General features: G+C 36.8%; 1 protein-coding gene across 22 annotated transcripts in view; it reads right to left on the bottom strand.

The window, feature by feature from the left end:
• The window catches only part of NUMB (NUMB endocytic adaptor protein), a 180,745-nt gene that overhangs the window by 34,597 nt on the left and 118,789 nt on the right, over positions 1–27,359 (bottom strand). For 16 of the 22 annotated variants that reach the window (XM_027572239.2, XM_027572238.2, XM_027572237.2 and 13 more), the window contains 2 exons: positions 7,999–8,073; positions 2,704–2,736 (listed from right to left, as the gene is read on the bottom strand). In XM_027572239.2, coding sequence (XP_027428040.2) covers positions 2,704–2,736; positions 7,999–8,073 — 108 coding nt within the window. The remainder of the gene's footprint in view (positions 1–2,703; positions 2,737–7,998; positions 8,074–27,359) is intronic. The other 6 variants (XM_027572252.2, XM_027572255.2, XM_027572257.2 and 3 more) reach the window with 1 other exon arrangement.

Here is a 27,359-nt window from a genome sequence, read left to right as displayed (position 1 = left end):
TGAAATGATTCCTTATTTTCTTTCTCATACCACATAAATTTATCATGTTGCAAAATGCAGTGAAACAGCTAAGAAGCACAGTGTGACCCAGTTCAGCTACAATGTAGGTGCACCGTGACCCCATTCTGTATAGCAATGAATATTGCCACTTTGGGATTGATTTCAAAGTGAGAACTACCTTTGTTCCCTAATACCATGTTATTAACTTTTTAGTAAGTCTTCTTTTGGTATGTTTTTTCAATAAATCAAATAAATATCTGCTATAATCTAGCCTTCTTTTTTTAAGATTTTATTTATTTGAGAGAGAGAGACAGCAAGAGAAGGAACACAAGCAGGGCGAGTGAGAGAGGGAGAAGCAGGCTTCCCGCAGAGCAGGGAGCCCGATGCAGGGCTCGATCCCAGGACCCTGGGATCAGGATCTGAGTCGAAGGCAGACATTTAATGACTGAGCCACCCAGGTGCCCCTATAATCTAGCCTTCTATACAAGGTCTACACAAGGTTGTTTTACTAAGTAGACATATTAAAAACCAATCACTTGGAATCTAGTTTAAATTGTATAGTAATTATGGTGATGTGAAATTGCTTTGAGAAATTCTATTTGGAAAAGATTAAATATCTACAAAAAAACTTCCTTAACATGCATTATAACGCATATTTATATAGTTGACCCTTAAACACCACTGAACTGTGCAAATCTATGCAATTTTTTTATATAGTACAATACTGTAAATGTATTTTTTTCTTAAGATTTTCTATTTTAAATTTTATTTATTTATTTATTAGAGAGCGAGAGAGAAACAGCAGGAGAGGGGAAAGGGTCAGAGGGAGAAGCAGGCTCCTTGCTGAGCCGGGAGCCTGATGTGGGACTCAATCCCAGGACTCCGGGATCATGACCTGAGCCGAAGGCAGTCGCCTAACCCACGGAGCCACCCATGCGCCCTTCTTAAGATTTTAATAACATTTTCCTTTCTCTTGCTTACTTCATCATAAGAATACAGTATGTAATACATATATAAAATATGTGTTGATTGACTGTTTATGTTATCGGTAAGAAACAGTAGGCTATTATAGTTAAGTTCCTGGGGAGTCAAAAATCATACAGGAATTTTTGACTGCAGTCAGGGTTGGAGGCCCTGACCCCGGGCATTGTTCAGTGTTAACTGTAATGATGCAAATGTCTATAGGATTAATTCTTTCTTTCTAGATGTGGACCTGTTAATTTAACTCAAACTCAAAATGTCTACTAAAAAATTTTATTGCAATGTGTGGGTAAATTATATGACTTTCTATTTTAGATTGACAGCAGTAACTGAATCAAGCCATTCAATCTAAAGTCTCTTCAAATTTGTTTATACACAAATTTATATATAAAGGTGACCTACATGAACATGTAAAAACCAGCCACAACTAAAATATTTACTTGAGAATAAAATGGAAATATTTGTTCTTTAAAACAAATTTCCAAAGTAACAAAAACACCCAGTAAAAAAACAACTGATGGGATTTTTATATTCACATTAACACTTAGTAATTCATATCCAATGACAGTAGTGTTTTCTTATACTGTTTCAGTCTGAATTATTTTCTAGCACTTACTTAAAACTAAACAATGATAAATTCTGACACAAAAATGTTAGAAACGTATTTACCTATTTGTGTGTGTGTGTGTGTATATATATATATTTTTTAAGATTTTTTATTTATTTATTTGACACAGAGAGAGACAGCTAGAGAGAGAACACAAGCAGGGGGAGCAGGAGAGGGAGAAGCAGGCTCCTGGCTGAGCAGGGAGCCCGATGCGGGGCTTGATCCCAGGACCCTGGGATCATGACCTGAGCCAAAGGCAGATGCCTAATGACTGAGCCACCCAGGCACCCCATATTTATTTGTATATATATTCTTTTTTTTTTAAAGATTTTATTTATTTGACAGAGAGAGAGAGAGCACAAGTAGTCAGAGAGGCAGGCAGAGGGAGAGGGAGAAGAAGGCTCTCTGCTGAGCAGGGAACCCGATGCAGGGCTCCATCCCAGGACCCCGGGATCATGACCTGAGCCGAAGGCAGCCACTTAACCGAGCCACCCAGGCCGCCCCTGTACGTATATTCTTAATTCTAAGGAAGTCAGAACATTAAATAATCATTACTTGAAAAGCACGTACACAGAAGGAACATCCCACACAATGACAGATTATTTGGCAGACTACTAATTAAGATAGTTTTTCTTAGATTAGCAGCCCAGGCTAAACATGACAGAATCCCCAAAGATAAGTTTATGTACTTTCACTCACTTCACCTGTAATTTAATTTAGATGGAAAAAAAGCATTTGCATTGAAAGTAAAATTTGGGGTACATTCAATTTCCATTTGAACTCAATATTTCTTCCCATTTCTCTGTCAATATTGAACACTAAGTAGAACCCACTTGTTAAAAATCCAGCTAATACGCTATTATGAACAGCTCTGCAAGATCAAATTAAATTTATTTTAACATCTAGCCTTGAGGAAATACTTTTTCAACCTATTTGCTTTCTTTATTGGATTTTAGTATCAACAGACACAGTTAATATCATAGATAGCAACTTTCCAATTTATTAATTTCCACATATAGTTAAATCAATTCCTATATTATAAAAAAATGAATGTCAGTGCTATACTAGGGGTGTAACTCCTTATAAAGCAAGCACGAACGTGGCATCAAACTTACTTTTCCAAAGAAGCCTTTGAAGAACTTCCTTTCCTGGAGGAACAGGGGGACAAGTCGAGCGCTATTATTGTATGGGCTAAATGTCCCAGGGTTTCACACCAATAAGCACATACAGAAGTTGGGTAAAGGGCAAAGTAGGAGAGGGAGAGGGAGTGAGAGTTTTAAAGAGTTATCCATACCAGGAGTGACAGGGAAAAAGGAAGGGTGCATGAAAATGCAGGAAAACATACTGTATGGCCTAAGAATCCATGGACAGAGAAGAAATCAGAATCTGTACCCATGCAGAACAACTAGTTAGTGTAGTATTCTCTATTTACTTTTGAAACAGAGATTATCCAAATTTGGCAGCAAAGATTCAGACTTACTGGTTTGGTGAGATTTCTATTTTAAATTTCCTAATAGTGTGTAGTAAATACATTTTTCAACTTCCATACACATTTTTCAATTTAAAAATCAGTGGTCTACTATATGGAAATCATCAATTAAAAAAAACAGTCCACATTTGAATAACCACATAAAAAATACAACACATAAAATTAAGAGTGTGCAGCAAGAATCTTTGTCAGACTTTTTCTTACTAAGTTCAAGATGTCACTTAGAGAATCCTTACTCATCCATTGGGATCAATTTGTAAGTATATCCATGTGTGGACTGATCAATTCCACAACAATCATGGGGAAATAATAGATATGTTCTATTCCAAACAGGGAATAAATTTTCTTTAAAGAACACAAAGCTAATGCTTTCACTTCAGATGAAAAAAATATTCTGAGAACCAAACATCTGTGAGCCACAAATGAAATTTTAAAAATAGGGTTTTGTTTTCTTTTAAAATGCTAGTTTTAGAATAAAGAAACTTGCATTGACAGTTGTAAGTATACAACTCTGAGACTATGTAGATAAGAGAGACAGCTATCTATGGTTCCAGCACCAATTTTTAAGCATGTAGAAACTTTGAAAGCTAGCCACCATTTAAGATCAGAAGAACTTATGCAAAGTAGATGGGTTCTAACCCAAGGTATCTTAACTTTACATTTCCTAACTTTGGTTGAACTATTTAAGTTTTTATAATCAGTTTTTAGTGTTGGATAAATGTCTAGAAAAAGACAAGACAACTGTACTGAAATTTTACTCTTTCAATTTATAAACTCATTCACTACTCTCAAACACTGAAGAGTTTGTTTTCTAAGTTTTGAAAATCACAAACAGCATCAAATATTTCCAAAAAATATTTTGAACTTAAGCTAGAAAAACAATAAATTGGGGTAGTTACTGCAATAAGACTAAGTTTATTTCTACTGCCAAGTTTGGTGACCCTAGTTTTGTTAGACTGTGAGTGACCATCAGCTTTTAAAGATGCAGCCAAAGTTAAAAGATTCACCATTCTTGAGGGACAGGGAGGTGAGGAAAGAGATCTGTTAATATTTAGTTCAGCTCCCAGAAAAGCTCTTGTTAAACATGTAGTTTGCCCTCTTTTCACAGAAGACCTCAGTTGTTAATGAAAAAAGTTGACATGCAAAATGCATTAAAAGATAGTTATTAGAGAATATTAGTGCTTTAAAAAAAAACAAGTTATGATTCTTTTACCTGCTAAAACAAGAACATATATTAAAGCAAATATATCAAATAGTGAATAAAAAACCAACATATTAGAAACTGTCAGTACAATGAAACTAGTCTAAAACCAAGACAGAGAGGGAGAGACATTTAGAGACAATGGGAAGAGAAGACCTTTTAAAAGGAAGAACATCTTGGACCAGTGTCAAGCAAGATAACCAAAGGCCCAAAACACTTTTTACAAAACAGACTGATAAATGACATTACTACTCACCCTGCAACTATGTCAATAAAGGCACTGAAAATGGGCAATAGTTGTTTCTGTCATTTATCCTATATGATCTAAGTCCCAACATGGCTAATTTGTGCACTTATGTCACAAAGTAAATGAGTTGAAAATAGCTGTAACTAACTTTATCATACAAAGTAAAAAGAATTTAAACATATTTATGCTCTGAGAATCAGGTTTAAAATTTAATTTTAAAAAAAGGTGATCTTGTTTAGTTATGATATCTTTTCATTTGAGAATATTAATTATGCAGTAACTTCTAGCTGAAGTTAAAGTGATCCTAAATTGTAAGGGACTATTTCGAGGATAAGTAAGAACTATACTTGCAAATTATGTCTTCTTCAATTATTCACAAATTTAAAAAGCTCCAGAATGTCACATTTTTAGTTCAAACATCATTCAAGTGATAGGTTTAAGATGTTTGTTTTGCTACTTAACTTGTATATCTGAGCTATATAATTCTTTAAATTTTAAAACTCTGGCATTCCAACTAAGTTCCAAAAACACGTTATTTCTTCTTTAATCTGTAACCTTGTACACTTCTACATTTGCTTCCATTTATTTGAAACTCTAAGGAAGGAGACATAGCTTTTGGCAAAATATAAGCATCTGGTACAGCAGATAATAAATGTTTGTTAGGTGAATGTTTGTTTGGTAAGGGGGGAAGGCAACCAGAAATTTCTGCATAGTAAAAATATGAAAAGAAAACAAAAATCTCAAATATTTGTGGACTAATATGGTCTGAGAAGAACAACATCCTGAAGATTTCCAACTTTCTGCAAACTTCTCAGTATAGCATTAGAAAGGGTATTTATAGGAGGAAGTTTCATTGAGTACAATAAACAGGAAACTGACCCGTTACCCCAAAATTCAATCCTGCTTTTTAAATACATGTTTGCCTATGTGAAATTATACACAACATTTGCCAAGTCTCTTGGATAGCATTAGTCTGAAAAATTGTAAAGAACTTCTTGAATGAAAAGTTCAGAAGTAGTCAATTCCCCTCAAAGTTCAAAGTTCAAAAGTATGTCCAGAAAAGCAATCAACATACATAAAACTTCATATTAGTCATAAATGACCATAGGGAAATAAGGATCATTTAGAGATATACAAAAAGTTTCATAAACTTTAAAACATTAAATGTAACATATGGTTATGATAATTGTTATGAGATTTGATCTGACCATATTGAGGACTGAACTGTTTTCTGTATATTCTGGAAATAATTTTTGAGTGGCTACTATGTGCCAGACACTGTTCCAGGCATAGGCATAATTTTTTAAATGGCAATTTGGTCTCTATTTATGGTGAAAATAAAACTTATTAAATTTTATTATCTAAACAGTCTTATACCGCAAATAATCATGTTTGTAAGTTTATAATCTTCATGGTTAAAAAAATAAAAAGGTAAAAAAATTCACTCAATTAAAAAAATTATTTTTTTAAGTTTATTTATTTACTAAGTTTTCTACACCCAACATGGGGCTCGAACCCATGACCCCAAGATCAAGAGTCACATGCATTTCCGACTGAGCCTGCCAGGTGCCCCTAAAAAAATTAAGTTTTAAAACTAAATGGTGAATAGTGGCTATCTCTGTGATTACAAAAAAATTTATGTACTGTTTTTATTCATTTGTATTTTACACAATGAATTTATACTATCTATATAATGAAGAGATGCTTCTAATTAAAGGTAGGCTAAAAAAACTAGTTAAGAGGACTCACTGCTCATTAAACAACTAAAAACCATTTCTTAATATCTTCTGTGCAAGTTAAAACCATCCCTAGCTTTCCCTTATTTAGAGAGTGAACATGAAGCCATACTCTGAATTGAAGACTTTCTAAAGGCTCATTCCACAATGACCTTCTACCTGTAAGTTATATAAGTTATAAGATTTTGATAACTATTGTAGTTATTGTTTGTTTCAGTTCTATTTAGTCTATTCACTGATTTGCCTGTTGTTTTCAGTCATTAGTATTATGATGTTTAAATATTCTTTAATAACTAGAAGGACAAATCACTGTATTATTTTTAAAATTTTCTAAGCTAAACTTATTCGTCTAGTGAACTTAGAATTATTGTTAAAGAAGAGATTGAATTTATGTTTCTGGAAAATTACACTGTCTTGAGGCTGTATTTAACTGGAGAATATATTCAGGTAGACATGACAAGTCTGTAAATTATAGCTTCACATACCATAATAGATGAAAATAAGTCCCTTTAACATTAATGATGATTAGAATAGGAAGGGCTTCAATCATTTAAGAATTTAAATGACCAAAATCTGAGGTAAATGGTATGTATGTATCTATATGTATGTGTACATGTTTCTACATATTGGTTTATTTTTTTAGTTCCTTGCATACTATAATCAGTTCTTCTTTTCCTCCTTTCCCTTCTACAACAGATTCACAGACATTTGCTCCAAAATGTGATACACTTCTCTAAGCTGGTTGCTTCTTTAATCTTATATCTTTTATATTGAGGGATTATAGATGAGAGGTCATGTAAAATGTACCAAGAAGCAGAAAAGTTTTGATTAAGCAAATTGAGGGGAAAAAAAAAAAGCACTCATTAGTAGCCAAACTTGTGGCAGCCTACCATACCAGCAAACCCAAAGCAAACAGGTGTTTAATGCTCTCTGGGGCAAGGACATGCAGAAGTAATGGTTAAAGCTTTCATAGCAAAGGGGGGAAAAGGCCACACATTGGAGAGAAGGAAGGTTGTGAAGACGACTGTCAGAGTTTATGAGACATTCTTTAAACCTATCCAAAATATGATATTAACACTTTTATGTGAACCTTTATGAACTCTGAATCCATTCTCTCCTTTTATTAAATACACAAGCATGTGCCTGGGATTTATTCTATGGTAAAACAGGTAAAGAAAACATTATTTATCCTGGAAAAGGACTTTCCATTTCAAGTACGCTGAAGTTTGTGCAAAAAGCAGGGGAAATACATTGTTTATGTTAGAGGGGTGTACAGAAGGAAACTGGAGAGTAGTAGTCAAGACAGTAAGCCCTCTCCCAACTGTAAACCTCACTAGCCATCATCACAGATAACTCTTCTACTGTTTCTTATAGTAAATTTAACATCAGTTATTTATAACCCAGTTATCAAAGTTAGGTTAAGACACTAATTGTAACAGTTTTCTCTTGGTTTTAGAACATTATTCACCTGTAAGATTTCATACCACTTGTTTCATACGGGTTCTGAATCAAAAGTACCTTTTGGATAATGTCTGGCCTAAATTGACAAAGTTGGTCTTTATAATTTACACCTTGGGGTGGATAACACGTGATGTTCTTTATTAGACAGCCCACATCTTTTGCCTTAAGAGAAACACGGGTCTTATTGGATAGTGAATCACTAAAATTTACTGAGCAAAACCTCTTAAGAAAATATTTCAGTATACAGATCAACAGTGGCAACTATTAAATACATACAGCTTTCAATCTTTTTACAGCATCTTCACAGATGTGCATTCCTCTTGACTCATCAACTTCTACATGGCCAAGGTACTGCAGAAAGAAGAAAAAAGGGTTATTGCTATGCTTATTGAGTAGCTACTATACGGTAGGTATTAGTTGGAAGAGAACCGGATATTGAAATTTCTGCACTCAAGAAACTTCCACTGTATAAGAGTTAAGATGTTACTTTACTTATCCTCAGTGTCCTCATAGGAAAGAGTCAGAATAAATGTCTCAAAGAATTGTTATAGAGAAGTGAAAAAGTACATGGTAGGCACTAAATGTTACCTAAATTTATTGGATCTGAACATAATAGCCTGTGCTAGACACAGTTACTGTATCTCTGAACACAAAAATAATCCTAAAACAAACTGTATGTATACATATGTAAATATGTATACACACATATTGCAAAAGGCACAAATAAAAATAACAGTTATTCAAAGGCTGAAGAGATCAATCACATACTCCTTTTATCGGCAGCACAAAAGCAGGGCAGAGAACTAAAAAACAAATTTTAAGAAGGCAATACATTTAAGCTTTAAAAGATGTGTGGAATTTGAAGAGGCAAAAATTGAAAGGTTGGGAAACTAGGTACAGAGAATTTAACAAAAGTTATAGGTATGGAATAGCATAACTATATATCACCAAGTATTCCTGTTTGGCTAAGATATGAGGTATGTACAGCTGAGGAATTTGAATGCTGGAGTCAATGGAGAGTTAATAAAGCTTTAATTTATTTTATTTTTTTGCAACGTAGTAATGCAATTCAAATTGTACTTTAGTATGGGAATAGTCTTGGGTAAGATAAAGCAGAAGGGATGGTGAAAATATTACAAAAGTGCTCTCTTTTAAAAAGGAAATTTATGGTCTGGTTCTGGATACAATTGAATAGACCACTCTTCCCTGTCCTGCCCACTGAATGAAACCATAAAACCTGAACAGAACGCATGGAGCACCTATTTCAAGTCTCTTTTGTAAAGAGTAGAAAAGATAAGTCTGAGAATACTAGGATCCAAGGTATTTCTGAACTGGAAGGGAGTTTACCTCCCACTCTCCTCCTCCATTTTCCCCTTTCCCCTTTTTGATACTTCCAACTTGAACTTAGCCAGAAATCCAAAAGTGTGTGCTGTGGCAAAGAAAGAACTCTGGGAAAAGCACTCTAGCTGTGGCTCAAGTATCAGATAAGGAAACGCCTTACCCTCAGAGAGAGTATAGGAAACTCCCTTCCTTTTATTTATCTCTTTTCATTGTCCTCTCACACCCCAGCTCCCCAAGATATCCTGTGCTAGTGGTAGCAATGGAAACCTGCAAGAGTCTGAGAGAGGGGAACTTTCCTCTCGGTATAGTGAAATCATGATTCCAGGAAGATGGGACCAAGGCCCTTTCTGCTTCTTTCCCCTCTCTGTATATCTCCCATCACTTGGCCCTGTATGGAGGTGAAATGGTGCGAACTCATGGTACAGTAGACTAACAAGAGCCCCGGGAAACACAGGCATGGAGTTTAAGTAACTTGTCCAAGGTCATTCAGCTAGTGAACACTCAAACCCAAGCAGCTTGACCCAGAACACTCTTATAATGCTTACATGGAATTTTTCATTTTTACTCAAATCTTTCCAATACTGAGTAAGTGCATAAAACCAATGAATTAAATCAATTTAGGAAAGTACTCAACTTCAGGTAACAAAATACTTGAGGCATCAATCATAAAGATCATAAACTAAGACCAAAAATGTCTAAAGAATTTTAACAGCTGTAATTTCGAATGATTATTATATAAACAGGACGAATGCTCACTTTTTAGTGAATCAAATAATGTACTATATATATAGTTCTAAGTTGAAAGAATATAATCTCTTTAGGGCACATCTGAATATTATGAAATCCAGTAAGATAAATATTCACATATTCTATTTTGGATTCTCATATATAATGAATCTGTCTACAAATTTTACACTTTCTATCTAGATCCACATTTAGTTACATTTTTTTGGTTTTACAGATGATAAACAGTGGTAAAGTAATGTTTTCTCAAACTCAACATCACTGACTCCATTATAGATATGAAGTATACATAAGAACCTAAAATTTTAGAGAATTTCTAAACTACTACATGAAAAATAATAATGTTTATATCAATAAGGATGCTGACAGCAAATTTTCACCAGTGTACCTTTATCTGGCTCACTACAAGACAGCTTTAACACAGATTCCATATTAGTCATCTTTGCTTATCTTTTTTCTATTAAATCAGAAAATTTTTATTTTATTTATTTATTTAAGATTTCATTTATTTATCTGACAGAGAGAGACACAGCGAGAGAGGGAACACAAGCAGGGGGAGCAGAAGAGGGAGAAGCAGGCCTCCCGCGTAGCGGGGAGCCTGATGCGGGGCTTGATCCCAGAACCCCAGGATCATGGCCTGAGCCAAGGCAGATGCTTAATGACTGAGCCACCCAGGCGTCCCAGAAAAATTTTAATTCTGGGTGCCTGGGTGGCTCAGTTGGTTAAGCGACTGCCTTCGGCTCAGGTCATGACCCTGGAGTCCCAGGATGAGTCCTGCATTGGGCTCCCTGCTCAGCAGGGAGTCTGCTTCTCCCTCTGACCCTCCCCCCTCTCATACTCTCTCTCTCTCTCTCATAAATAAGTAGATCTAAAAAAATTTTTTAACTCAAAATTAAAGGCTATCAGAAATGTCGTTTGGTAGTTCTGTCAACTAGTTCTAGATTTTCAGATTAATTTCACACTCAGAAATAACAGAGTACTCCTTCACTGAAGGCTGCTTTTCATCATTCAGTCAGATGCTACAGTGATAGGTATATTACACTCAAATTCTGGAAAGCTCTATTTTTCAGCTTAGAAGATAATGATGAATGGATGTTTAAATACCTCTTTGGATGAATTAAGCTCTAAAAAGGACTTCTTTATGTTTTGTTGATATTTGACCTTTTTCAAAGACCAAAAATATATTTTTAATTTCTTGGTCCAATAAGTAAGGAAAATAAAGCAGTGGGTAATAGTAAGACCTGCATTACTGTTCTGACATTTTAAGAAATTCTGACATCTCATTCTTAGCACCTTGTCATATATACTGTTAAGTTCTTTTAGTCTGTGGTTTTTTCACTCTATCCTTAATCACTGACTTGAAATGTCATGTATATATTATTAAAAATTACATTGGGAGCAAGATGGCGGAGGAGTAGACCTGGATTTCGTCTGTCTCAGGAATTCAGCTGAATAGGGATCACACCATTCTGAACACCTACGAACTCAACAGGAGATCGAAGAGGAGAGTAGCAACAACTCTCTGAACAGAGAAGCAACCACTTGCTGGACGTGCGGAGAAGTGAATCCGAGGCGATATTCGGGAGGATAGACGGCGGGGGAGGGGGCCTCCGGCAGCCGCTTCTGGCAAGTGATAGAGCCTCGGAACACAAAATCGGAACTTTTAGAAGTTGGCTCCGCGGAGGGACGTCGCTCCAGTAGCTAAGCGGGGGGGTGGAACCCTCGCAGGACAGTGTGGTCTCAGGACCCTCGGGGTCACAGAAAGACCGGGGGTGCCTGAGTGCAGCAGAGCTCCCATGGATCGGATCGGGGAAGCCGGCTGCAGAGACGGAGCCGAGGCGCGGGCTCTCAGCTCGCGGTTGCCATAGACTGTGATCCGCAGCCCAGTCGGGCCACTGCTCCTCCAGCAGGGACCCAACAAGCGGCAGAGCCGGGGAGACTCCCCTTTCTCCCCCGGGGAGGAGCGGCGCGGGAGCGCACCGCAGGGATCTGCTGGGTTTGGAGACTCCACATGGGGTCGGGTGCCACAGATAGCAACGCTGGGTCACAGGCCGGGTGAGCACGGAGTGCGGCCGGAGACCGGGGACACGGGAGTGACTGGCTGCTTTTCTCTGGGGGCGCACTGAGGAGCGGGGCCCCGAGTTCTTGCCTCCTCTGGGGCGGAGATCGGGAGGCCGCCATTTTCACTGTCGTCCTCCAAAGCCGCACGGAAAGCTTGCAGGGAACAAAAGCTCCTGAGAGCAAACCCGAGCAGCTTCCTTAGCCCGGACCGACAAGGGCGGGGCAATTCCGCCTCCAGCAAAGACATTTGGGAACCACGGCAACAGGGCCCTCCCCCAGAAGATCAGCACGAACAGCCAGCAAGCCAAGACCAAGTTTACGGATCAAGGAGAATGGGAGAACTTCAGCGCTAGGGGAATACTGCACATAGAATTCATGGCTTTTTTTTACCATGATTCATTAGTTTTTCAAAGTTAATTTTTTTAACTGTTTTTTTTTTTTTAATTTCTCTTTTTCCCTTTATCAATCAACATCTTATCAATCCCCTTTTTAAAAAAAAAACATTTTTTATTTTTCATTTTTAGAGTCATATTTTATCCCTTCATAGTAGTTACCCTTATTTTTGGCATATATATGTAAGTTGTTCTCTCTTTAAAATTTTGAGATACAGTTTCTTCTAACAGATCAAAATATACCCTAAATCACTAGTGTATGGCTTTGTTCTAGTCTCCTGCCTGATCACATTCTGTCCTTTTTTTTTAAATCTTTCTTTTTTCAAACAACTTCTTATCATATCAATTCCTTTTATAAAATCTTTTGTAATTTTCATCTTTACAGTCATCTTCCATCCCTTCATTGTATCAACCCTTATTTTGTACATATATAAGTCTTTCTTCCTTTAAAATTTTAGGAGGCACTTTTTTCTAACAGACCAAAATACGCCCAAAATCTAGTGTGTGGCACTGATCTATGCACCAGCCTGATCATATTTGATCATATTCGGGTTTTTTTTGTATTGTTCTGTTTTTGTTTTTAATCTTTTTCTTTTTGTTTTTTTTTTTCTTTCTTTCTTTTCTCTTTCTTTTTTCTTTCTTTCCCTTTCTTTTCCCCTGGTTTCAGGTCTTTTCTGATTTGTATAGAGTATATTTGCTGGGGACGTTGTTAACCTGTTAGCCTTTTGTTCTCTCATTCATCTATTCTCCTCTGGACAAAATGACAAGACGAAAGAAATCACCTCAGCAAAAAGAACAAGAGGTAGTACCGTCAGCCAGGGACCTACTCAATACGGACATTAGTACGATGTCGGACCTAGAGTTCAGAATCATGACTTTAAAGATACTAGCTGGGCTTGAAAAAAGCGTGGAAGTTATTAGAGAAACCCTTTCTGGAGAAATAAAAGAACTAAAATCTAACCAAGTCGAAATCAAAAAGGCTATTAATGAGGTGCAATCAAAAATGGGGGCACTAACTGCTAGGATAAATGAGGCAGAAGAGAGAATCAGCGATATAGAAGACCAAATGATGGAAAATAAAGAGGCTGAGAAAAAGAAAGAGAAACAACTACAGGATCACAAGGGCAGAATTCGAGAGATAAGCGATACGATAAGATGAAACATTAGAATAACTGAGATCCCAGAAGAAGAAGAAAGAGAGAGAGGGGCAGAAGGTATATTGGAGCAAATAATAGCAGAGAACTTCCCTAATGTGAGGAAGGAAACAGGCATCAAAATCCAGGAGGCACAGAGAACCCCTCTCAAAATCAATAAAAATAGGTCAACACCCCGACATCTAATAGTAAAACTTACAAGTCTCAGAGACAAAGAGAAAATCCTGAAAGCAGCTCGGGAGAAGAGATATGTAACCTACAATGGTAGAAATATTAGATTGGCAACAGACCTATCCACAGAAACCTGGCAGGCCAGAAAGGACTGGCATGAGATCCTCAGAACACTAAACGAGAAAAATATGCAGCCAAGAATACTATAACCAGCTAGGCTCTCATTGAAAATTGAAGGAGAGATAAAAAGCTTCCAAGACAAACAAAAACTAAAGGAATTTGCAAACACGAAGCCAGTTCTCCAAGAAATATTGAAAGGGGTCCTCTAAGCAAAGAGAGAGACTAAAAGCAGCACAGATCAGAAAGGAACAGAGACAATATACAGTTAACAGTCACCTTACAGGCAATACAATGGCACTAAATTCATACCTTTCAATAGTTACCCTGAATGTAAATGGGCTAAATGCCCCAATCAAAAGACACAGGCTATCAGATTGGATTAAAAAACAAGACCCATCAATATGCTGTCTGCAAGAGACTCATTTTAGACCCAAAGACACCCCCAGATTGAAAGTGAGGGGGTGGAAAACCATTTACCATGCTAATGGACACCAAAAGAAAGCTGGGGTGACAATCCTTATATCAGACAAATCAGATTTTAAATCAAAGACTGTAATAAGAGATGAGGAAGGACACTATATCCTCCTTAAAGGGTCTATCCAACAAGAAGATCTAACAATTGTAAATATCTATGCCCCGAACATGGGAGCAGCCAATTATATAAGGCAATTAATAACAAAAGCAAAGAAACACATTGACAGCAATACAATAATAGTGGAGGACTTTAACACCCCCCTGACTGAAATGGACAGATCATCTAAGCAAAAGATCAACAAGGAAATAAAGACTTTAAATGACACACTGGACGAAATGGACTTCACAGACATATTCAGAACATTCCATCCCAAAGCAACGGAATACACATTCTTCTCTAGTGCCCATGGAACATTCTCCAGAATTGATCACACCCTAGGTCACAAATCAGGTCTCAACCGGTACCAAAAGATTGGGATTATTCCCTGCATATTTTCAGACCACAATGCTTTGAAACTAGAATTCAATCACAAGAGGAAAGTCGGAAAGAATTCAAATACATGGAGGCTAAAGAGCATCCTACTAAGGAATGAATGGGTCAACCAGGAAATTAAAGAAGAATTAAAAAAATTCATGGAAACCAATGAAAATGAAAACACAACTGTTCAAAATCTTTGGGATACAGCAAAGGCAGTCCTGAGAGGAAAGTATATAGCAATACAAGCCTTTCTCAAGAAACAAGAAAGGTCTCAAATACACAACCTAACCCTACACCTAAAGGAGCTAGAGAGAGAACAGCAAATAAAGCCTAAATCCAGCAAGAGAAGAGAAATCATAAAGATCAGAGCACAAATCAATGAACTAGAAACCAAGAGAACAGTAGAACAGATCAACGAAACTAGGAGCTGGTTCTTTGAAAGAATTAACAAGATTGATAAACCCCTGGCCAGACTTATCAAAAAGAAAAGAGAAATGACCCAAATCAACAAAATCATGAATGAAAGAGGAGAGATCAAAACCAACACCAAAGAAATACAAACAATTATAAGAACATGTTATGAGCAACTCTATGCCAGCAAATTAGATAACCTGGAAGAAATGGGTGCATTCCTACAGATATATCAACTACCAAAATTGAACCAGGAAGAAATAGAAAACCTGAACAGACCTATAACCACTAAGGAAATTGAAGCAGTCATCAAAAATCTCCCAACAAACAAAAGCCCAGGGCCAGATGGCTTCCCAGGGGAATTCTATCAGACATTTAAAGAAGAATTAATACCTATTCTCCTGAAACTGTTCCAAAAAATAGAAATGGAAGGAAAACTTCCAAACTCATTTTATGAGGCCATTACCTTGATCCCAAAACCAGACAAAGACCCCATCAAAAAGGAGAACTACAGACCAATATCCTTGATGAACATGGATGCAAAAATTCTCACCAAAATACTAGCCAGTAGGGTCCAACAGTACATTAAAAGGATTATTCACCATGACCAAGCGGGATTTATCCCTGGGCTGCAAGGCTGGTTCAACATCCGCAAATCAATCAACGTGATACAATACATTAACAAAAGAAAGAACAAGAATCATATGATCCTCTCAATAGATGCAGAAAAAGCATTTGAAAAAGTACAGCATCCTTTCTTGATCAAAACTCTTCAGAGTATAGGGATAGAGGGTACATACCTCAATATCATAAAAGCCATCTATGAAAAACCTACAGCCAGTATCATTCTCAATGGAAAAAAGCTGAGAGCTTTTCCCCTAAGGTCAGGAACACGGCAGGGATGTCCACTATCACCACTGCTACTCAACATAGTATTAGAAGTCCTAGCCACAGCAATCAGACAACAAAAAGAAATCAAAGGCATCCAAATTGGCAAAGAGGAAGTCAAACTCTCACTCTTTGCAGATATGATACTGTATGTGGAAAACCCAAAAGACTCCACCCCAAAACTGCTAGAACTCATACAGGAATTCAGTAAAGTAGCAGGATATAAAATCAATGCACAGAAATCAGTGGCATTCCTATACACCAACAAGACAAGAGAGAGAAATTAAGGAGTCGATCCCATTTACAACTGCACCCAAAACCATAAGATACCTAGGAATAAATTTAACCAAAGAGGCAAAGGATCTGTACTCAGAAAACTATAAAATACTCATGAAAGAAATTGAAGAAGACACAAAGAAATGGAAAAACGTTCCATGCTCATGGATTGGAAGAACAAACATTGTGAAGATGTCAATGCTACCTAGAGCAATCTACACATTCAATGCAATCCCCATCAAAATACCATCCACTTTTTTCAAAGAAATGGAACAAAGAATCCTAAAATTTGTATGGAACCAGAAGAGACCCCGAATAGCCAGAAGAATATTGAAAAAGAAAAGTAAAGCTGGCGGCATCACAATTCCGGACTTCCAGCTCTATTACAAAGCTGTCATCATCAAGACAGTATGGTACTGGCACAAAAACAGACACATAGATCAATGGAACAGAATAGAGAGCCCAGAAATGGGCCCTCAACTCTATGGTCAACTCATCTGTGACAAAGCGGGAAAGAATGTCCAATGGAAAAAAGACAGTCTCTTCAACAAATGGTGTTGGGAAAATTGGACAGCCACATGCAGAAGAATGAAACTGGACCATTTCCTTACACCACACACAAAAATAGACTCCAAATGGTTGAAAGACCTAAACGTGAGACAGGAGTCCATCAAAATCCTAAAGGAGAACACAGGTAGCAACCTCTTCGACCTCAGCCGCAGCAACTTCTTCCTAGAAACATTGCCAAAGGCAAGGGGAGCAAGGGCAAAAATGAACTATTGGGATTTCATCAAGATAAAAAGCTTTTGCACAGCAAAAGAAACAGTCCACAAAACCAAAAGACAACCGACAGAATGGGAGAAAATATCTGCAAATGACATATCAGATAAAGGGCTAGTATCCAAAATCTACAAAGAACTTATCAAACTCAACACCCAAAGAACAAATAATCCAATCAAGAAATGGGCAGAAGACATGAACAGACATTTTTCCAAAGAAGACATCCAAATGGCCAACAGACACACGAAAAAGTGCTCAACATCGCTCGGCATCAGGGAAATCCAAATCAAAACCTCAATGAGATACCACCTCACACCAGTCAGAATGGCTAAAATTAACAAGTCAGGAAATGACAGATGTTGGCGGGGATGTGGAAAAAGGGGAACCCTTCTACACTGTTGGTGGGAATGCAAGCTGGTGCAGCCACTCTGGAAAACAGTATGGAGGTTCCTCAAACAGTTGAAAATAGAGCTACCATATGATCCAGCAATTGCACTACTGGGTATTTACCCCAAAGATACAAATGTAGGGATCCGAAGGGGTACATGCACCCCAATGTTTATAGCAGCAATGTCCACAATAGCCAAACTGTGGAAAGAGCCAAGATGTCCATCGACAGATGAATGGATAAAGAAGATGTGGTATATATACACAATGGAATATTATGCAGCCATCAAAAGGAATGAGATCTTGCCATTTGCAACGATGTGGATGGAACTGGAGGGTGTTATGCTGAGTGAAATAAGTCAATCAGAGAAAGACATGTATCATATGACCTCACTGATATGAGGAATTCTTAATCTCAGGAAACAAACTGAGTGTTGCTGAGTGGTGGGGGGTGGGAGGGATGGGGTGGCTGGGTGATAGACATTGGGGAGGGTATGTGCTACGGTGAGCACTGTGAATTGTGCAAGACTGTTGAATCACAGATCTGTACTTCTGAAACAAATAACACAAGATATGTTAAGAAAAAAGAAAAAGAAGAAGATAGCAGGAGGGGAAGAATGAAGGGGAGTAAGTCAGAGGGGGAGACAAACCATGAGAGACGATGGACTCTGAAAAACAAACGGAGGGTTCTAGGGGGGAGGAGGGTGGGGGGATGGGTTAGCCTGGTGATGGGTATTAAGGAAGGCACGTTCTGCGTGGAGCACTGGGTGTTATGCACAAACAATGAATCATGGAACACTACATCAAGAACTAATGATGTAATGTATGGTGATTAACCTAACAATAAAAAAATTTTAAAAAATTACATTATCCTGGACATTCTATTTTGTTCTACTGTTATTCCTATTTTGACACTATAACATGCTAATTTTTGATTATTATAGTTTAAGAATGTTTTAATAAGTTTTGGCATGATCACTTTCACTAATTTTTCTTCTACAGAACTTTCCTGGTTATTTCCTACCTTTAATCTTTGGTATTAACTTTGGAATAATTTTGTTCCTGTCCAAAAAACCCTTGGTGTTTTGTTTTTGTTTTTAAGATTTTATTTATTTATTTGCGAGAGGGAGAGAGAGGAAGTGAGCGCGCAGAAGTGGGGTGGAGGCACAGAGGGAGAGGGAGAAGCAGACTCCCCACTGAGCAGGGAGCCTGACTCAGGGCTCAATCCCAGGTCCCTGGGATCACGACCTGAGCCAAAGACAGACACTTAATCAAATGAGCCACTCAGGTGCCCCAAACCCTTGGTGTTTTAATTAAGATTGCCTTAAGTTCACTAGTTGAGAAAAATTGGCATTATGAAACTGAGCTATTCCATCTAACAATATTTATTAAAGTCTTTTATATCTCTGAAGTTTTACGGTAGCCTTCGAATACACTCCTGTACATTTCTTTCTAGATTATTAAGTGTATTCCATAGCACTGCACCATTTAACATTCCCATCAAAATGTATGAGCGTTTCAACTTCCCCACATGCTCAACAGAAGTTTATTTTTTTTCTCTTTTTAAATTACACCATCCTCCTAACAGGTGTAAAGTAGTTATCTTGTGATTTTGATTTGCATGCTCCTAATGACTAATGATATTGAGCATCTATCTTTTCACATGCTAATTGGCCATTTGTATATCTTCGTTGGAGAAATGTCAATTCACATCCTTGCTCATTTTTTTCATCTGACCTATTTATGTTTATTTTATTTTTTAAGTTATTTAAATTCCAGTTAGTAGTGTAATATTAGTTTCAGGTGTACAATATATTGAAACACTTCTATACATCGCCCAGTGCTCGTCACAAGAAATACATTCTTTAACCCTCTTCACCCATTTAGCACATCCCCCCACCCACCTCCCCTCTGATAACCATCAGTTTGTTCTGTATAGTTAAGAGTTTGTTTCTTAGTTTGCCTCTTTTTTCCCTTTGCTTGTTTCTTAGATTCCACATTTAAGTGAAATCGTATGGCATTTGCCTTTCCTTACTTATTTCACTTAGATTATATGCTCTAGATCCATGTTATTGCAAATGGCAAGATTTCATTATTTTTTATGGCTGTGTAATATTCCACGTGTGTGTGTGTGTGTGTGTGTGTGTGTGTGTGTGTGTGTGTGTGTGTGTGTGTGTGTGAAAGATGTGGGGTGTGTGTATACACACAGTTTTTTTTTTAAAAGATTTATTTATTTGAGAGAGAGAGAATGAGAGCTAGAGAGCACAAGAGGGAAGAGGGTCAGAGGGAGAAGCAGACTCCCCACTGAGCAGGGAGCCCGATGCGGGACTCGATCCCGGGACTCCAGGATCATGACCCGAGCCAAAGGCCGTTGCTTAACCAACTGAGCCACCCAGGCGCCCTATACCACATCTTCTTTATCCATTCATCTATCAATGGAAACTTGTGTTGCTTCCATAATTTGAATATTGTAGATAATACTGCTATATAAACATCAGGGTGCATGTATCCCTCTGAATTAGTATTTTCGTATTCTTTCGGTAAATACCTAGTAGCGCAATCGCTAGATCACAGGGCAATGCTATTTTTAACTCTCTGAGGAACCTCCATACTGTTGTCCAGAGTGGCTGTGCCAGTTTACATTCCCACCAACCCTGCAAGAGGGTTCCCCTTTCTCCACATCCTTGCCAACACCTGTCGTTCCTTGTGTTGTTGATTTTAGCCATTCTGACAGGCATGAGGTAATACCTCATTGCAGTTTGGATTTGATTTGCATTTCCCTGATGAAAAGTGATGCTGATCATCTTTTCATGTGTCTGTTGGCCATCTGTATGTCTTCTTTGGAAAAAATGTCCAATCATGTCTTCTGCCCATTTTTTAATTAGATAATTTGTTTTTTGGGTGTTGAGTTTTTTAAGTTCTTTTTAGATTTTGAATACTAACCCTTTATCAGATATGTCATTTGCAAACATCTTCTCCCATTACATAGGTTGCCTTTTAGTTTTGTTGACTATTTCCTTTGTTGTGCAGAAGCTTTTTATTTTGATGTAGTCCCAATAGTTTATTTTTGTTTTTGTTTCCCTTGCCTCAGGAGACCTACCTAGAAAGAATGTGCTATGGCCAATCTCAAAGAAGTTACCACCTGTGTTCTCTTCTAGGATTTTTATGGTTTCAGGTCTCACATTTAGGTCTTTAATTCATTTTGAATTTATTTTTGTATATGATGTAAGAAAGTGGTCTAGTTTCATTCTTTTGCACGTTGCTGTCCAGTTTTCTCAACACCATTTGTTGAGATTTTTTTTAAAAAGATTATTTTAGAGAAAGAGAAGGCAGGGAGAGGGGCAGAGGGAGAGGAAGAGAGAAACTTAAGCAGACTTTCCACTGAGTTCAGAGTCCAACACAGGGCTTGATTCCATAACCCTGAGATCAAGACCTGAGCCAAAACCAAGAATTGGATGCTTAACCGACTGCACCACTGAGATGCCCCTGAATTATTCACTTTATAATGGTTAATATTATGTGATGTGGATTACATCTAAATTTTTAAAAAAATTTTAGGGCGCCTGGGTGGCTCAGTTGGTTAAGCGTCTGCCTTCAGCTCAGGTCATGATCCCAGAGTCCTGGGATTCTTCTCCCTCTGCCTCTGCCCCCCCGCCCCGGTCTATCTCTCATGAATAAATAAATAAAATCTTAAAAAAAATTTTTAAGTGAATAATTCAGTGGCACTTGGTACATTTAAAATTTTGTGCAGTCACCACCTTTATCTAGTTCCTGAACATTTTCTTCACACCAAAAGAAAAACCTGTGCCCATTAAGCATTTGCTACCCATAGCTGCATTTGCCCAAAGTGTAGCTTAACAATCAATAACCTGCATTCTGTCTTTATGGATTTACCTATTCTGAATATTTCATAGAAATGAAATCATACAACATGTGACCTTTTGTGTCCGGCATATTTCACTTAGCATATTATTTTCAAGGTTCACCACACTGTAGTATGTACCATAGTTTGTATGTCCATTCTTCCACTGAGGGATATTTGGGCTGTTTCTACCTTTTGGCAACTATGAATAGTGGTGCTATAAACACAAAGGTACATATATTTGAGTTTTCAATTCTTCAGGGCATATAACTAGCAGCAGAACTGGTTGAGTCATATGATAATTCTATGTTTAGCTTTTTGAGGAGCCACTAAACTGCTTTCCACAGAAACTGAACCATTCTACATTCCCACTGGTAATGCATAAGGGTTCTAGATCCCCTGCATCCTTACCAATATTTACTTTCCATTTTTTTGTTTGTTTGTTTTAACAAACAAACAAACCCATCCAAAGTGGGTGTGATGTGGTACTTCATTGTGGTTTTGAAAGGTGTTTCCCTAATGACTAATGATGTTGAAAATCTTTTCATGTATTTGTTGGTCATCTGTACATCTTCTTTGGAGAAATTTCTATTCCAGTCCTTTGCCCATTTTTAAATCAGGTGTGTGTGTGTGTGTGTGTGTGTGTGTGTATAAAACATACATATATAGAGGCGCCTGGGTAGCTCAGTCGTTAAGCGTCTGCCTTCGGCTCAGGTCATGATACCAGGGTTCTGGGATTGAGCCCCGCATCAGGCGCCCTGCTCGGTGGGAAGCCTACTTCTCCCTCTCCCACTCCCCCTGCTTGTGTTTCCTCTCTCGCTGTGTCTCTCTCTGTCAAAAAACAAAAAGAAAACAAAACAAAACAAAACAAAAAAACATACATATATAAAAATCTATTTCCTGGATACTAGACTCTTATCAGACATGTGATTTCAAAATATTTTCTCCCATTCTGTAGTTGTCTTTCTACTTCCTTGGTAACTTCTTTGGTGCACAAAAATTTCACATTTTAATTAGATCCAGTTTACCTATTTTTTCTTTTGTTGCTCATGGTTTTGGTGTCATATCTAAGAATCTATTGCCAGATCCAAGGTCATGATAATTTACCCCTATGTTTTCTTCTAAGAATTTTATGGTTCTTATTCTTATATTCTTATGTTAACTTTTAAGTTAATTTTCTGTATACAGTGTAAAGTAGGGGTTTGGCTTCCTTTTTTTTTCCTATGTGGAAATCAAGTTGTTCCATCACCATTTGGTGAAGAGACTATTCTTTACCCATTGAATGGTCTGGGCACCCTTGTCAAAAATCAGTTGGCCACAGATGTACAGGTTCACTTCTGTACTCTCAATTCTATTACATTGTTCTACACATCTATCCTTATGCCAGTACTACACTATTTCGACTACTATAGATTTGTACTAAGTTCTGAAATCAAGAAGTATAAGTCCTTCAACTTTGCTTTCATTGCAGCAACAAAGTCCTTTTCTTCTCAGGTCCGTCAATGTGATGAACTATATCAAATTTCCTAATACTAAATCATTTATGGAATCCTGAGTTAAACCCTATTTCAGTCTTTTTTTTTTTTTAAGATTTATTTATTTTGAGAGAGTGAGAATGAGAGAGAGAGAGTACATGAGAGGGGGGAGGGTTAGAGGGAGAAGCAGGGTCCTCGCCGAGCAGGGAACCTGATGCGGGACTCAATCCTGGGACTCCAGGATCATGACCTGAGCCGAAGGCAGTCGCTTAACCAACTGAGCCACCCAGGCACCCCCTATTTCGGTCTTTAGTATACTTTTAGATTCCATTTGTTCTATTTTTCTGCCTACTTTTTTCATCTATATTCATAAGTGCAATTGGTCTATGGTTTTCTTTTTGTTTTGTCTATCTCTATTATAGGAGGATTCTGTTAATTCCATAAAAAAATCTGGAAACCATTCTTTCCTTCCCCCTCCCCACCCACATATGCTCTTGTATAGTTAAACAGCATAAGAATTATACCTTAAAAAAAAAATTATTCTTTGAGGTTTTTAAAGAGCCAACCTGTGAAACCATCCATAATCTGTCTTTTGGGAGAAACAGTGTTGGGGTTTTAAAAACTCTCTCCAGGTACCTGGGTAGTGCAGTTGGTTAAGCGTCCAATTCTTGGTTTTGGCTCAGGTCATGATCTCAGGGTCCGGGGATCAAGCCCTGTGTCAGCCTCCATGCTCTGTGTGGAGTCTGCTTGACATTCTCTCCCTCTCCCTCTGCCCCTCACACTTGTGCTGTCTCTCTCAAATAAACAAATAAATAATAACAATAATAAAATGAGAAAGTAGGGTCTTATGGTCTCTGGGTTACCTATAGTTGCTGAGATATGAATATAGGTTTCAAAGTGTTTGCAAGGGATTTTATTCTATCATTTTGATCAATTCAACTGGTCACTTATGGGTATTTATGCCAGCAAAAAAAAAAAAAAAAAGTTGGGGAGACTTAATGGAAGGAAAAGAACAAAAGTATCTCCTGTACAGACTGACCTCTTAGCTGCATCATCTATTTTGGAAATCAGTGTTGTGCTTTCCTAGACGATGAGAAAAACATGCCCACTGAAATAAACATTATTAAAGAGGTCTCTTTTCTTCTCTGAGACACTATCTCACTGACGAATTGCAGCTGATTTATGCTTTAATGGCTAAAATATTTGACACTAGGACTTCTTTTGTCTGTCTGCCTTTTCCAAACTCCCTCTGAGTAAGGGACTTTTATTCACAAAAATGCACTTTAGAAAAACTAGCGTGTGGAATTTCATTCTTGGATGAATTAAGTCATTTTTCATTTTCTTGAAAAAATTATTTAAAAAGTAGATTACCCCCTTGTTTTTGGGAATGTAGGCCATGAGAAGAAATGCACAGCTCTGATGTGAGAGAACAGACAGTCAACAGTTCCCAACATTAGCAAAAAATGACATCATAATCAACCTTTAAGAAGGTGTAAGGCATATTATCAGATATACATAACCTGTATTATATTGCAAATATAGGATGCAGAAGTGTAGAACATGATATCAAAACTTGTTTGGGGGTCTTTAATCAAAGAGGAGTAGTTAAGTCAAATTATAATGGATTACTTTTATGTATAAATTTGGAGTACAATTATATTTGAACAAGTCGTCTGACCTAAGTATATGTATTAAATCTAATCACAGAAGTTTAAAGCTGGAAAGAACTTAAAGAGATTCAAAACCCTCACCTTTCAAATGTGGCACTAGGTGTCAAAAAAGTTAAGTGATTTGCACAAAGTCATATAACTAGTAAATTAACAGAGCCAGGAATAGACCCTTGATCTTTTCACTTCTAGATCTTTCTTCTTTCAACTATCTTCTTTTCACTATCTCATATTACTTCTGCAACTCTCCTATTTAAGTAATGGTTTATAGTTTACTGGTCTTACATATTAATAATGTTATTCTTCTTTAAAAAAAAAAAGGTTGATCAAATAGGAATAGTCATCTATTTTGGTAACGTTGCTTATGGCTCAATAGTTCTATCATAAATGAAATTACCCCGACTTTCTAGTTAAAACTATACCACTGCTAACCAAGCAGTAGATATGGGGGATTTTGCTTTATAGAAATATTACAGCTGTTAAGTAAAGAAAGGATGACAGAATTAAAGTATCACCATTTTGGAACCCTTAATGAATTAATAATCCCAGGCAATGATCATGAATGGCTATAGTCATCACAAATAGATAATCAGCTACTAGGTGTCTTCTGATGATAGTACACACCACCAATAAGGTATTCCTGGGGGCGGGAAGGAATCAAAGCTAAATCTGATCAAGTCTCTAAAAACCAATTCATAAGAATTACAGGAAACAGAGAAACATGTTAAAAAGAATGAATTTTTGGCATTTTCAATTTGCTGAAGAGTGAAGAATTAGAATTCCAGATCAACCAGAGGAATAGGTTCCAGTGAACACCAAAGTATCTCAGTTTAAACACAAGAAAAGAATGCCCTCAAAGCAGAAGTAAAGCAGAAGTAGACAGAGCCTTGCTAAAACTGTAATCCAGCCTCGGTTCTGTTAACACAAAATCTAACAAAGACAATATGAGAAGGGAAAATTACAGTCCATTCTGACTCAAAAGCATAGTTGTGAAATTTCTGAACAAAATATTAGCAGAGAATCCAGAAATATACTCAATAAACTCAACTTGATCAGTATCTATAATTATCATCATCTTTCACAATAGCCACTTAATTGATCTCTCTCCTTCCACCCATCAGTATCTATAATGATCAAGTTGAGTTTATTCCAGGAATGTAAGGTTAGCTGACTATTCAAAAACTCAAGTAAGTATAATTTACCACCTAACAGAATTAAAGATAAAAATTATATAATCATCTCAAAATTTAGTTTCCATTCATAATTTTAATAATTTTTAACCAAGAACAGAAGGGAACTTGTTTAATCTGATAAACTGTGGTAAGATTGAGAATGAGGCAAGAATTCTTATCACCAATTCTACCCAAAGTTATAAACATCAGTCTCTGGCCAATGCAATGAAGGGACATACATACATCATACATACAAGTATAAGGATTAGAATATAAGAAATACAACAATAATTATTCATAGATTATATAATTGTATTAGTAGAAAACCCAAAAGAATATACAAATAAATTACTAGAATAAGTTTAGCAAGGATACTAGATATAATTTCAACATACAAAAGTCAATTGTATCATTTTGCAATATATACAAATACCATTATGTTGTACACCTGAAACTAATATAATGTCATATGTCAATTATACCTCAATTTTTAAAAAGTCAATTGTACTTCTATAGCAGCAATATGCAGAAAATGAAATTTTAAAAAAGTTACCGTTTATAACAGAATCAAAATTAAATGCTGGATATTATCCAGCAATTATGACTTCATTCATGAATCTACTCTTCTACCAACAGTCTTTCCCAAAACAATATATGGCAAGTCTACCCTTCCAATTGCTCAGATCAAAAACCTTGGCCTATCCTGGACTTCTCTTCTTCTTGATTGACATTTGACATTCACAAATTTAATCCATCAATAAATATTATCAGCTCTATCTACAAAATACATCTAGAATCTGACCCCTTCTTACCACTTCTACTACCATCACCCTGATGGAAGCCATCATCACGTTTCACAACAGCCACTTAACTGATCTCTCTGCTTCCACCCTTGGTCTTCTCTACAGTTGATTCTCAGTACAAGAATCAGAGTAATCCTTTAAAAATATAATTTATATAAAGTCATTCCTCTGCTCAAAATTCTCCAGTGGCTTCCCATTTTACTCTAAATAAAAGCCAAAGTCCTTAAAAGAGTCTATAAGGCCCTATACCTCAAAGGGTATAGGTTTCTCAAAGGGGAGCATTTAAGAATTATATGGAGGCATTTTTGATAACAATGACTTGGAAAATTACTCCTAGGTAGTATGCACAGATGATATCCTGCTTCCTGTATGACATCTGAATGTGCTACTGGACACTTAGGATGGATAAAAAACTTGTCATATTTAGATTAGACTCTAACTCCATTTTACACATATACACACACAATTAGGGTTAGGGTTAAATTAATAGTTCACTTAATATGTTAGGGGTGGGAGGCAGAAAAAGGGAGGTAGGTAATTCTTTTACATCTTACAATATTTCTTCTACACGAATTAGTCTTTTTATATTTTTAGTTTTGGGGGGACTCAGTTTTGGTCATTTATATAATGTAAGAGTATTACCAATTTTATCCATGTTTTCAAGTTTATTTGCATAGAATCTTAATTTTTAAAATTTCACTGGTATCTGTATTTTCCCACTTGACTTTTTATTCTGTGCATTCGTGCTTTTTTTCTTGATAAAGTACATTTAGCAACTTCTCATTTGGCATTAACACTGTGCACCAAAATCTTCTGAAATTACAGATTATACTTGTTATATGGTAGGTAAACCGCTGGATTAGGACCTAGCCTATTAGAAATACTGAAATAGTAAGAGCTCTACTTTCGGTACCATGGTTATTTGGTTATATGCAAAATAAGAAAAGCCTGTGTGATATTGTGATTTACAAGAAATACAGA

This window comes from Zalophus californianus, chromosome 6, assembly GCF_009762305.2.
Source record: "Zalophus californianus isolate mZalCal1 chromosome 6, mZalCal1.pri.v2, whole genome shotgun sequence".
In the NCBI taxonomy this organism is placed as follows: Eukaryota; Metazoa; Chordata; class Mammalia; order Carnivora; family Otariidae; genus Zalophus; species Zalophus californianus.
Note: the sequence above shows the minus strand (reverse complement) of the source record. Positions and strands in the feature narration are given on the sequence as shown.